General features: G+C 38.0%; 1 protein-coding gene across 1 annotated transcript; it reads left to right on the plus strand.

Moving 5' to 3' along the window:
* The first annotated feature begins 6,819 nt into the window (after positions 1 to 6,819).
* On the plus strand, positions 6,820 to 7,759 carry nkx2.2b (NK2 homeobox 2b). Its single transcript, XM_072656599.1, has 2 exons — positions 6,820 to 7,018; positions 7,284 to 7,759. Exons 1-2 carry the CDS (start codon positions 6,820 to 6,822, stop codon positions 7,757 to 7,759), a joined length of 675 nt encoding a protein of 224 aa, XP_072512700.1.
* The last annotated feature ends 6,546 nt before the right edge of the window (positions 7,760 to 14,305 follow it).

Raw genomic sequence — 14,305 nt, forward strand, 5'->3', positions numbered from 1 at the left:
GGCTTTAATTTAGTTTTTTTTTAATGAAATGATCTCAGGAAATACAACAGCGTATGTTCGTGTGTGTGTGTGTGTGTGTGTATGTGTGTGTGCATGTGTTAGCGAGTTCTTTTGCAATCATTTAAATTTGAGGAGGGAATTTGACCACTATTTAATTATGTTATATTAAATACACCATTCTCTATGAATAACACGTGGACAGCTAGATAACAATTCCTTAGTAATCACACACACACACACACACACACACACACACACACACAATTTATAACATGATTCATATTAATTTAAATTATTTTACAAATAATGAAATGCAAATTGACGTGACGTCATTGGAAGAGTTCATGGTCAGGTCATGAAACGGACATGCAAATTCCGAACTACATTCGACTTGCCACACTCCATGGTCTGAACAGTAGCTTCAGTCTCTTGACTGTTGGACTGCGCACTTGTCTCTCTGATAAATTCAGTTCTTAAAAAAGTTTTGTCAGAGAATTTGATTGCATTCAGCAACGAGAGCATCAGTAAGATCAAAGAGTTCTCACAGATGTCGGAGAATTTGATTGCATTCAGCAAAGAGGGCATAAGTGAAGTCAGGTGCTGATGCTGAATTACTTTCTTTTGAATGTAATTATTTTTAAACTTCACTCTAACTCACCTCAGACAACGCAGTTCCACTGCTTCACAGCCCAGTTACCCCTTAGGCCAACGCTTGGAAGTGATAGTCACGTGCAGCTGCTGATTTAACTCCAATGAATACTTTAAAATATTGTTATCTGATATTTTTATAACAACTACTAGTTATTTAGTTTAGTTACTTTATTTTATTATTATTTTATTTAATCATAAATAAATATTGTTATTATTTAATATATATATATATTTTAAAAAAATAAAATAGTCACTGTCAGGCAAAACCCTCATCTCTCCATTTTTTTGTTTTCTTTACTTTTTGATGTGAATGAAGCAGCTTCATTTTCAGTTGTTTCAAATTTCATAATGAAAGGACCAATATAAATTACAATAAATGGAATTGCTGTGAGCATAAAAAAATAAAAATTACACATTAAAAAAAGATATTTTAGGCAAGATTTCGTTTTATTTCCCTATTCTACAGTTTAAAAAAAAAAAGTAGTATCTAGTAAAAGCTAGTAGCTCTTGTCTTAAAACATATCTTTGGTCATTGCTGCCAAAACGTTCTATATCAGTCAAGTGTTTGTCGTGGGGACTCACCAGTACGCAATATCGGCACTTCTATATTTCACATTTACGTTTGTCCAGGACCTTTCCTAGAGTCTCGGGACTTCTCACAAGCTGCTGGTACTCTTTCCTGCAATCTCCACGTCAGGTTCTGGGTATTATAATGATAAAAATAAAATAGAATTATAATATAATGTATATTAAATTAAAGTCATCACAATGGCCCTAATATTAATATTATATCCGGGTCATTATGATGATATTACGATAAGAGTATTTATGAAGCTCTGAGTTGACCTGCAGTTCCTGTGCTAATAAATGCTAGATATATTAAGAAGTTACACTGCAGTGTACACTGCAGAATTATATCAGCAGGTAAATAGATGTGTAAGCTTTTACTTCTTTTCAAGAGTATATTTAGTTAATAATTATTCCATTGCAATACTTTAACTTGAGTAAAAATTAGGCTGCTCTACACAACTAGAGATTAAAGATAAGGTTCTTCCATTGCAGGAAGGAAGATACGTCTGCAGTGCAGATCTTGCCCAATTGCTCCCTCTTTTGGTCATATCTATGTACTGCATTTTATTAAAAAGTACATCTAATACATTCGTAATTTTAATTAAATCATTGTTATATTTTGGACAAAACTGTAAAGATGCATATTTACACTGCGTTCCAGACATTTTCATTATGCCATGTTAAAATAAGAGTTTAAACAATAACACACATACAAGGGAATGCTAATGATAATACACCAAACATGCTAATACACTAAACAGAGAAACAGAAAGTGGAAATTAACATAATGTTTTTACAGCACAACAATACAGCAAGAAACACATCACAGTTTTCCAGTCCATGTGACCCCATTCCAATTTATTTTTATCAGAAATGTTAGAATAGCAGTCCTGCACCACTAGGTGGACCCCCTTACCCATCTAACACTTCCAAAAACATCTGTTTCTGTCTAAGTCTATTCTGCTTCTAGAGTCTTGCAGTGTAATTCTGTATTCATCCCTCCAGCACACTCATATTTTTCTTTTGAAGGATTTGGTGATAAGATGAATATAATCAAGTGCATTAGCAGCAGCAGTTGAACACTACAATGCATGAAACAATACAAAAGCCAAAAAGACTGTAGAATCAGTATTATACAATTATACAATTTGGGGTCAATCAATGTGAATCCACCCAAGACTAAAAATTGTCCTCTATATGTCATGAACCAAGGAAGATTCTAGCTTACACATCTGCACAGTATCTATTCAGCATATTTACATAATTTATCTGAATGTATTAAGCAGCGATTTAATACAAGTTTGAGGTACAGTATAAAATAGCACCTTCAGCATGAAGATGCACTTCACAGTCTGTTATGGTGGTAAAAATATCATTCTTATTAATAGAGGATAAAATTGGACCAAAAATGTAACTTTGTTTATTTGAAAAAATCTGATTTATAGTTCCCTAGGAGCACATGCTGTTTCTATCAGACAGGTAAGTCTGAAAGCTTAAAAGCTGTTAAGCTTTAAGATCATCTAAGTTTTTATGCAAAAGAGATTGAAGTTTTTTAAATGTGACAACTTTGAGATAGGACATGACAGCTTTGATATTGGTCTGAATGTATTTTGGTCAGATGGTGTACCTCTTTCTTGGATTGGGGTTACATTTGCTGTTTGACAGACTCTAGGAATTAAACCCAAAGACATTTGCTACATGATTTGAGATGATTGGAGCAGCAAGCCTCAGAAAAAGGGATGCAGTTTATCCTCACAAGTTAATTTTCTAAAGTTTCAAACTATGGGGAAAAGGGTGTAGAATGAAATGAACTGTATGGCGTACATGATCAGAGAGGTCTACGGGAGGACCCTATGACTGCATGTTTTAATTAAAGTGTTAACATGTCTCAAATACTACAGATATGTGGGACCACTTAAGCTGAATAAGCCACAATAACTTGGAAAATGAATAGTTTAGACAAACACAAACTTAATTTGTGTAAGAATAATGTTTTGTCACATTTTGAGTTAAAGTGAATTGATTCAGTTATGTTGTATTAGCTGTGTGAACTGAGTTGCTATAATGAAATCTGGTGACCTTTGTGTGCCTTGTGTTAGGGCAGAGCAACATTGCTTAGTAAAATTTACACCTTTCCGATTTGGCTACTGGCACCATCCATCATGGGCATGTCTCTCCCCACCTCACTTACCAACACTGTGTAGTTCCCATAGGCTACCTTCCACTATGTGTTCAGTAGCAATGCTGCATCACTTATGCACTTCTGCAGAATTATGCTGTTAGCATTTGTCAGAATGGTAAGCAGTAATATGTCAGAAATTAAAAATGTATTATATTAATTGGCAGTAACTGTCTCTCCTAAGTGTAGTAATTAATGTAGTTTACTGATTCACTTTACTTTAAACTGCATGTAACACTTAATCCGTTTAAACAGTATGAAGGCATTTATTATCACAAAATCTACAACTGCAGTCTCCTGTTCAGAACTGAAGATCTTTTCTCTGCCACCAGTGAATGTCAGTTGTAAAAATTATGCAATTACTGCACATAAAAACTTTTTGCAATAAAAATATTGGATGTAAATCTATGGATATATCCATTTAGATTAAATTTGAACACTTCTGCGATGGACAAGCCAAGACTGACAATAAAGTCAATAACTACTGGCGAAATTGCATTGAGAACTTCTGTTCTTAAATGCTGTCCAGCATGTTGTGCCCCTTTACCATGGCCTCCTGGATTATCTCTGAATTCTCTGGTCTATATTTATATTTAGTGTGCTGTTCATTGATGCTTCTTTTTTACAGAAATACACTTCCATGCAATATACTGAATACCACTCACATAACAAACACAAAAGGTGTAATACAAAAAACTCGTAGACAAACTTCTTGCCCGCCTACTTTCTTTATTTCTGTGCACTTTAAACAAATGCAAAGTGGTCAAACATTATCCCACATAATGCCAGAGGCTTGAGCATGTGCCAACAGAGGAACGTATGTGTTTTTGTGTGTGTGTGTGTGTGTGGAAGAGGATGTGGCAGAGAAACCTAAGAAGGAAAACTTTGCACACATACTGGATAAAGAACTCTTGAAGAATCTTTTTTAAGTTATAAAAATCCTTTAAAAAGTCTGCCATTATATACATTTTATTTTATATTTTAAATATCCTTTATTTGTATCATGATATAAAATCTCAGTGGGTAAGTGTGACATTGTGTAAAATGACATTGTATAAGATATATTATTTTGTCCTCTCCAGATAAATACTTACCACTTTTTATTCATGCTTCCAGTCAGCAACTGGTTGATTTCTGATATAACAGTATTATACTGTGTGGTTTCCACATGTACTGAAATGATAATAAATACTCTGTTGTCCATTTTCTCCCAAGGTTTTGTGTTTTATTTGAGACATGTGTTAACCTTTAAAACATACCAAAAAATAATGAAAGCAAGTTGAAAGCAACAATGAATATTAAGTGGATCCCAGTTTGCTTAAATCAAGAAAAACTGTAAAGGTCTGGACCTTCTGGACAAGCTGCTTTAAGACAACGACTCTTATCTAAAGGGTCATTTCAATTAATCCAAATTAAATTGGTGTTTAATGTGTTCTGTCTTTGTGAAGCCACACTTTGGTCTCCTTGGATTAGATCAGTGTTTTTTCTCCACACAGCGTGGTGAAGTGTACAGGAGTACGTATTGCAGGTCTTACTTTAGGAGCGTCTGTGTGTAAAAGCCAAATAAAAATCTCGATTTCTGCGGAGCTGCCACCCTCAGACACGAATGGAGAAGCAGGTCCAGTCTATTGAGAGCACCATGACAACACGGAGCAACCTCAGATTTATCCCCCAGCTCTTAGGGCGCTTTGTGAGGGGCGTCAATCAGCTCCCAAATAAATGCAAAACCTGATCGAGCACAAAAAGCTCCAGAGCGAGCCGGACATTGGTCTGCACTCCTCCTATTGTCCCACAGCTTAGAAATCGGTTTGTATGTGTGTTTGCTTAGTACGACCACCCAGGATGGGCTAAAAAAGGGGGAACCATCCACAACCACATCACATACAAGCTCAGGACACAAAATTAAATAACATGAAAACATCCTGGAGTGAAATTTACAGTAAAGAAAATATATATCTGTGGAGCAATAAGGAAAATATATAACGGCTGTAAAACATTTGTGATATCTCTGACAATTACAGTGTCTAAACACACAATGACGCCCACAGGCCCAGTCTAGTGACATAGCATTAGCTATTTAGCACCCTAATTAAGCCTAATGAATAAACAATCTCGGTGGACATGCAATAAATAACTTTGGTTATATTACGCGGATACCAGAAGTAATGCGTAAGAGTGTAATGCCATCCAAACAAGATATAATAATCCGAAATAACTCTACATAATGACTATCAGTGCTACAAGAAGACTAAAGAATATTAATATTAAATAATAAATAAACTACTTAACAATAATTCGTTGCAAAGATGATTCGTTATTAAATATACAGGTTTGAATATGGTATTAATCATTGATCAAATCAAAATATCAGCAATAAGTTAAAACACAGGGTAAGGTAAGAGTGCTGAACAGATGGATATAAAAAAGTCACATTTACAGTGTTTAAACTTCACTCACAGTATTTATATTCCACCTGCAGTTTAATGAATATGTAAATTAAAGAGTTTGGCGCGGACAGGTTCCATCCCATCAGCACCATCAAGTACCAAAGGTGTGAATTCAGCGTGGACGAAAGGCCCTCAAGATCGGTTTAAGTATCAACAACACAGATCATATGACGTTCATTTAAACGACAGGCAGCCATAAGTGAGCTCAGTAACAGCCTTTTGTTCTTCTCCTCACAGGTCGCTCGTGATGTTTATGCCACTTGACTTAATCCCGTAGCAAAATATTGACCTAAAAGGTCTCCATAAATTGGCCACTTGCCATTTCAAACACATCTCATTTCAGCAGACAATCCATTACCAGCGATATATAATGTCCCAACCAATTGCATTTCAAAAAGTTTTTTTCTCTCAGCATAAGCACGAGCTAATTATTAGCAACAAAGGTTTCCATTTGTGCAGTGGACACTTCTGATATGTAAATCGAGGGCCAAATCAACCCTCAGTACCTTTCCGATTGGGTCACATCATGCCACACACACTCATTGTAGATTGAATGCATCAAAGCTAGATACTGTAAACCACAGTGATTTAGACCTGCCTAAAATAAAGCACTAAAAACCGTGCTCATCCACTTGACTCCAAGACCCGCCCTCGGTTCCTGTTTTTTGGCTGCAGGTTGTGATGCTCCAGTGTTTCTCAGCAACCTTAAAGACTCCATCAGTGTGGGGATGGGGGTCACTCTGGCCAACGTCTCTCCCTCCAACGCTGCTCGGCAAACCCATGCTGGATAAACCTTTACCAAAGGAACGGCGAGTGGACAGCATAACTCGGAGTATTCCCCCTTTCTGTTTGAATTATTTTAAGCGTCATTTGATGCGGTAACCTGTAAAGGTTGGAGCCTCTCTTAAACAGACTTGGCAAGAAGCAGAGCACGACCTCTAAAGGTCTTTAAAGATTTTTTTTTTTGTGAAAATGAGTAATACAAAGATGGGCTTCTCTGTGCGAGATATATTGAACTTGAAGGATGCGGATGATGATGATGATGATGAAGATTTTGGAGCGGAGGACACTGAAGATGAAGATGCACCCGCAACCTCTCGGAGCCAAGCAGACGCTGGGACTCAACCTCCAAAGAGAAATTCTTTTTGGATGGGAGCAGCGTATCAGCCTCACTGTAAGTTTATTCATAAACACACACGCACACACAGGGAGGAGTTGTTCTCCAGTCCAAAAAAATGTTCTATCTTTTCCATGTTCTACCTGGTTAAGATGAATCCCGTGGCATTAAGTGAAAATCGGATTGCTGCTGTGTCTAAAAATGGAATTGCAAAAAACCCAATATTTATAAAATGCTATTTTTTTCTCTCTATGTTGGTTTTTGTGTGCCAGCGACGATGTGAGTGTGTTCGTATATATGATCCAATAACTGTTCTCATCAATTTGCCCCGGAGCAGCCGATCCCGGAGACCCTGCAGAGGCTGAAGAAGGATCGCAGGTTGATGAGGCCAGGGCGATCACTGAGGGGCCCGAAAGGAAGAGGAGAATGAGGAAAAGGAGAGTTCTGTTCTCCAGAGCGCAGACATGTGAGCTGGAGCGCCGCTTTAGGCAGCAGAGGTACCTGTCCGGACCAGAGAGAGAACATCTCGCCCGTAGCCTGCGCCTGACGCCCACTCAGGTCAAGATCTGGTTCCAGAACCACAGGTACAAGATGAAAAGGGCAGAGAGAGGCCGGGAACTGGCCGTGCCCGTGCTGCTGAGAGATCACAGGACGTGTAGTGTGAAACCTCAGGACCTCATTGCCCCTCTTCACACGGGACTACAGTTTCCATTGGGTGTGCAACACTTCCATCCCGTCCACTTCAACACAGCCATCTGCTCGAGCCTGACTCACGTACAACCGTGGTCCTGGTGACTGGGTGGTCACATGGAGAGACTTGGAGAGATGCAGATAGACTCAAAAATAAAGGCCAAAGAGGGATTGGAGCGATGCCGCAGAAAAGACTACTATTCAGTTCACTCTTCGTTTGATGGCTAATGTAATGGAATATTTGTACGAGTGTATGTCTGGTCATGGAGTTTTGGATCAGATTGCGGGCTTTGAGCTTCTAGTTTTAGTGACCACCGGTAGGACATTTTCTACAGGGTTTTGCAACGATCTTTACTGAGAGCAACATTTGTCCTCTCAGTAGAACGAGCGTTTTCTTCGGCTTTTGGTATAGACTGAAGTTTTAAATAGTACTGATAAAAGACATTTGCAGACACACAACGTGTGATATGTTTACATGATTTTGTTTTCATTTCAAAATAACGCGAGCAAAAAAATCTGAAACGAGCAGTAATTTGCTAGAAAAATATTTGTGGAATTATATAACTATGAGACGTTTCACAAAAATAAAAAAAAGTTTTTTTTAAAAATATTTATAACAGGTGTAACTTCCTGTTAAATTTGTAGATGTTTTGTTTTATTCACTTTTTTCAAAATTACAAAACTTTTTCAGTTGATAATTACGGAGCCAAATGGGAAGTAAAGAAAGTTTTTTTGGGGAAGTAAGAAACAGTACGTTTTACCACAGAAGAAAACTTGGTAAACAACTGAGTAAATGAAATATGACAAAATCAAAAACGTAAAGCAACGAGTGAAATCTAAAACCTTATCCAAAACTGAATTAACACGTCCTGGCAGACAGAAAACAGGCCAAAGCCAATATTTTATGATTTGCATATTTCATTTTGGAACTGGCAGAATTTGCCATTGTTAAAACGTTGTTTTTCTCTCTCATTAAGGTAAGACTCTGTCTGAGAAATACCACTATGTATGCCTACACTGGTTAATCGGTTTCATGGTTGAACTGGTTGAAAAACAACTGCAATGCATTGTGTCCATATTCAGTTAATCATATTCCGTTCTTTTATGCTATTCTAAAATTTGGTTTATTAGTCTAAACTCTATTGTATGCACAATACGAAACAGAGAACTATTGTAGGCTCGTGTGTTTCAGATTAAGGTTATTGTTCCATCAGTTTCAGGATCAACCACACGATGGTAGCATTGTCCCACACTTCCAACCTCAGTGGGCTTCCGAACAGAAACAATAGGCAAATGTTTTAGCCTGTGAGGAACACAGACTGGACCTCTAATTTTGAGCCGTTACTTTAGGGAGTCACAATGCAAACCTAATTTGCCAACTTAGCTTAAAATTGTAAAAAGTGTATTTCTCCTTGATGCCCACAGCCAGCGAAAAGACTTGTACCAGCACACATGATTTGACATAATTCATTTGACAAACCAAGTGTTGGATGATAACTATAAATAATACTAGACTCATTTGAGGAGAGCTTTGAGAATGTTTTAATGAACACTGCAATGTAAAACTACTACTTTTTGTATAAATGTTATGTTGATTTGTAATGTTTTGTAATATTAGTGTTTTGCTGAGCCAATAAACAGTAAACTGAGCCAATAAACTGATTAGGAGTTTTTAAATTCTAATTGTCACATTCTTATGAATTTTACTTAACACAGTACTACGGGACCACCCTGAGTATACTTAACAGCAGCCTATTTTGTTAGCCTTGACATCCAAATGTATCTCCAGATGTCTGGTTAATTTCAACCTGTTGTATATATGAATGAATATGCTTAGGATGACCATGGTTACACAATCAATCAAACCACAATGTTTACATAATCATATCTTAGACCACATTTGATTTCATATATTTTTTTCAATGTCATAATTTTAGAAACCCTGTTTGACACCTTTAATTTTTAGGAGTGTACTGTTAACTGAGTGACTTCATACAACTCACTGTGATAATGAAACACCAGCAATCCTTTTGAAAACCTTTTGAAAGGAAAAAAAAAATACTTGAAAATGGCAGACATGACCAGAATATCAGGATGAGGCATGTATGAAGACAACATTGTGATTAAATATTTAGTGTGAGAAGATAAGAGATAAGATGAAATAATCCTTTATTAGTCCTACAGTGGGGAAATTCAGTGGGGAAGTGTCACAGCAGCAAAGGGATAGCAAGACATTCAAAACATAGATAAATTACCAATATATACACAATATAAATAATAAAAGTTAAAAACTCTGAGAAAAATCTATATTATTTACAGATTATATTTGCAAATAATTGCAAATTGACCCTTAATTCCACATTGAGGGACCTCTGTTCCCTGAACATGTGTGTGTAGTTTAAGTGTGTGTGTGTATGTGGTCCGCTGGGAGCAGTGCTGGTTGTGCAGTCTGACGGCAGCAGGAAGGAAGGACCTGCGATACCGCTCCTTCACACACTTGGGGTGAAGCAGCCTGTCACTAAAGGAGCTGCCCAGTGCTGCCAGAGTCTCATGCATGGGGTGGGAGCTGCTCTCCAGCATGGATGCCAGCTTGGCTGTCATCCTTCTGTCTCCCACCACCTGCACTGTGTCTAAGAAGCACCCCAGGACAGAGCCGGCCCTCTTTATGAGTTTGTTCAGTCTCTTCTTGTCTGCTGTCGAGATGCTACTGCCCCAGCAGACCACTCCATAACAGATGTGCATATTCCATAATCTATATTCTTTGAAGCAGGTCATTGATTGCTGCAGTCCATACTGAAAGATTTGTTCACTTCATCCTTTGTAGTTGTTGCAACTTCAGCAAACAAACTGTTGAAAGTACACTGCTCTTTATGTTTGTATTCTTTGTTGGTTTTTGTGTTTGTTGAATTGTCTAACTCACAAGAGTCACTCGTTTTGTGATGACATGGATAGTATTAATACATTAATTCTACTGAAAGAAAATGGCAGTTCCACTTGCTGATTTTGAAGAACTAGTGCCTACAAAGTGTGACAGCGGAACACATTCCTTTCTGTTGCATTTTGACACAGCAAAAAGACTTTTAATGCCTTATGCCTCCTCGAGAGCTGATGACCAATATACAGAAACATGCTGTCTCTGGGTGGGTAGGATTGCTGTTTCTCTCTAATTACCACTCAGCATGAGTTCTAGTCAATGCAGGCACCTGTTAGAAATTTTTTGTCATCACCAATTGAATGCTGGATAATGAAATGTTATCTTGAGAGTTATCAAGTGAACAGTCATGTGCATTGTAGCAGTATTGTGGTAGACTGCAGTCAGTCATGCAGAACGCCTCACCGTCATGCTATCTGACTAATGCATACCTGTGTGAGTTTTATTCCTTCACTGACACCCCTTCACTTTTAATGCCTCATGACTCCTCAAGAGCTCTTCATGAGCACAAGCTGTGTGGGTAACTGAATATGTGTGTCAGCAATGAGTGCGCTTTACATTAGCTAAGTTCTTAATGCTTTACATTAAAAGGGGTGCCTACAAATGGAATGAAGTGACCAAGATCTAATTGAAATTTCTGTTAATTTGGGAACAATTCACTTACAACGATCTGCAAATGTAAATATATGCAAAGAAATGTTCATCATTATATATTCAACATCATTATATATTTATTTACATAGGTAATTTATATGCATTCTCACTATCATCATTATCATCACAATACCACCACCACCACTACAACTAATGATAACGATAAATCAAGCAAATGTAATAAATATTTGATGCCATTTTAGTTGGTGATATGTGTTCACTTGGCCTAAAGCCATGTATATTATATATTTTTAATTTAGTTTATTAATTATTTATGTGCCTTAAAATAACAGAAAATGGAATCAAAAACAGAAAGAAATCATTTTGTCACTCTATACCATACTATTTTGATCATAGCCATAACATTTGCTCCACTGACAGATAAAATGAAAAACATTGATTCTCTAAATCTTCAGTGGCATCCATCAAAGGGTGGATATACTGTATTAGTATTACTGTATTAATATATTTAATATTCAGTGTGAGAAGTCCATATTCATTGAAGCAGGTCATTTATTGCTGCAGTCCATGAAATGTTTGTTCAATTGATCTTTTGTAGTTGTTGCAACTTCAACAAACAAACTGTTGAAAGTACACTGCTTCTTACGTTTGTATTCTTTGTTGGTTTTTGTGTTTGTTGAATTGTCTAACTCACAAGAGTCATACTTTTTGTGATGGCAACAGAAACAATAAATCATGAACAGCTATATTGTTACATCTCTTTTTTTTACTTTCAGCAGGTTCTGTTACATTGTTAATTGACATAATTCCAGAACTCCATACAAACAAATAACACAAATGCATAATTCATTGCAATATCTCAACCATGAGCACTTCATGTAAACAGTTACTCTGTAGCTTTTTTTACTTCCCCCTTTTCCAACAGAAACATCCAGAAAAATTACATTTACATTTAGCAGACGCTCTTATCCAGAGAAGAAAAGCCTCAGCTAGTTTGAATAGGCTAAAAATTCAAAGATACCTCTAAGTTTAGACTCTACTAAACACAAGTCAATAAGGTGACCCCTCTACTATTCACCCAAGTATTCTCAGAAGAGGTGGGTTTTCAGTCTGTTTTTGAAGACAGCGAGCGACTCTGCCGTTCAGACACCCAGGGGAAGCTCGTTCCACCACTTTGGTGCCAGGACAGAAAAAAGTCTGGACGCTTGTCTTCCGTGGACTTTGAGGGATGGCAGGTTAAGCCGAGCTGTACTTGAAGCTCGAAGGGCTCTTGGTGTGGATTGGGTTTTTGACCATTGCCATCAAGTATGGAGGGGCTGGTCCGTTCTTGGCTTTGTAGGCCAGCGTCAAGGTTTTGAATCTGATGCGGGAAGCAGCTACAGGAAGCCAGTGAAGAGAACGCAGCAGTGGAGTGACATGGCTGAACTTTGGAGACAACCCATGCCGCTGCACTCTGGATAAGTTGCAGGGGCCTGATGGTGCGCAGAGGGAGACCAGCCAGAAGAGAGTTGCAGTAGTCAAGTCTGGAAGTCACGAGAGACTGAACGAGCACCTGGGCGGCCTCTCTAGAGAGGAAGGGTCGAATTCTCCGGATGTTGTACAGGAGAAATCTGCATGACCGAGTTATGTTTACAACATGGCTTGAGAATGATAACTGATCATCCATGACTACAGTGAGGCTTCTGTAGAAGGAGTGACCAGTGAGTTCTCAAAGGAGGTGACAAGATTGTTTTTAAGTCCAGCAGTTCCCAGAATGTACAGCAGGGGTTAAGTTTGAGGAGGTGAGACGCCATCCAAGAAGAGACATCAGCGAAACACGCTGAGATGCGGGTAGAAACCTGTGTGTCAGATGGTTGAGAAGGATGAGTTGAGTGTCGTCGGCGTAACAGTGGCAAGAGAATCCATGAGAGGATATCACTTTACTTACTTTACCAAGAGAGCGAGTGTAGAGTGAGAAAAGAAGCGGACCAAGAACCGAGCCTTGTGGAACGCCAGTGGAGAGACTACAAGGAGTGACGTGTCCTCCTGCCATGTTACCTGGTATGAGTGTCCCTGCAGGTAGGCTGCAAACCACTGCCATTAAGAGCCGGTAATTCCAAGGCCGGCAAGGATAGACAGGAGGACCTTGTGGTCCACTGTGTCAAAAGCTGTGGAGAGGAGGACTGTCTCTCAAAAGTTCTGAACTGTATCTAAAGAAACGTATGGCAATCATTTAATAAAGAATCACTGCACAATCTGGCATCTCATATTACCATCTATTATTCTTTTCAGTTCTGTCACTACTATGTCTAGTCTGAGGCCTTACCATTCCGTACCTGTGTAAAACCCCATCAAATAGGGTTTTTACAGCAGGCAGCTTTCTGTTGCTTTAGGAATAACCAGGTAATGGCATCATGTGCTATAACTCTCACCTCTGAATTTGCAGTTAGATAAACAGTCCATCTCCCAAAAATTGGAGAAGTAATCCACATTTAACAAATGATCTTTGTTTTCAAAGACAAAGAAGTCTGGATCTACTTTAGCTCATGACCTGGTCCAGCCTCATGTAGATGTAATTTTCCTTTTTGCTGTGGAATATCCATTGACTGACATGTGTCACATTTGTCTACATATATTTTGATATGTTCACTTATACCTGGTCAGTATACAAATTCTCCTGAACGTCTTAGAAATCTTTCTACTCTCGGTGTGAGGAGTGTATTCTGTGCATAATGTCTTACGTATGGAATAATTGCTTCCTCTCCTCTAAAAACTACCTGGTAAGTCAGTTTATTCTAAAAGGTGTGGCAGTTTGCTACTTTTGAGGGTGTATTCTTTTTATTTGTTGGCCATCCTGTTTAAATTGCCTGGATGAGTTTCTGCATCTTTGCATCAGTCTCAGATTTGCATCAGTTACAGAACGGACTGTTTCCAGCCTCCCTGTTGAAGAATCTAATCAAAGTAACATTCTTTGAAGTCATTTTGGAGTGCTTGATAAAGGCTTTTTTAAGAATGTTTTCTAGTGGTTTATGAACACACTGTATTGTTACTTGATGACCATAGATGTAATGATGAAACATCTCCATTCCAAAAACTATTGTCAGACAATCTTTCTCTGTTTGGGC

This window comes from Salminus brasiliensis, chromosome 1 (assembly GCF_030463535.1).
Source record: "Salminus brasiliensis chromosome 1, fSalBra1.hap2, whole genome shotgun sequence".
Taxonomy (NCBI): domain Eukaryota; kingdom Metazoa; phylum Chordata; class Actinopteri; order Characiformes; family Bryconidae; genus Salminus; species Salminus brasiliensis.

What these genes read in the sequence shown, in the direction of transcription:
- nkx2.2b (XM_072656599.1), top strand. Translation starts at nt 6,820, where the DNA reads ATGAGTAATACAAAGATGGGCTTCTCTGTGCGAGATATATTGAACTTG. An exon ending in GGGAGCAGCGTATCAGCCTC is followed by an intron (nt 7,019 to 7,283) that starts ACTGTAAGTTTA and finishes AACTGTTCTCAT; the next exon opens with CAATTTGCCCCGGAGCAGCC.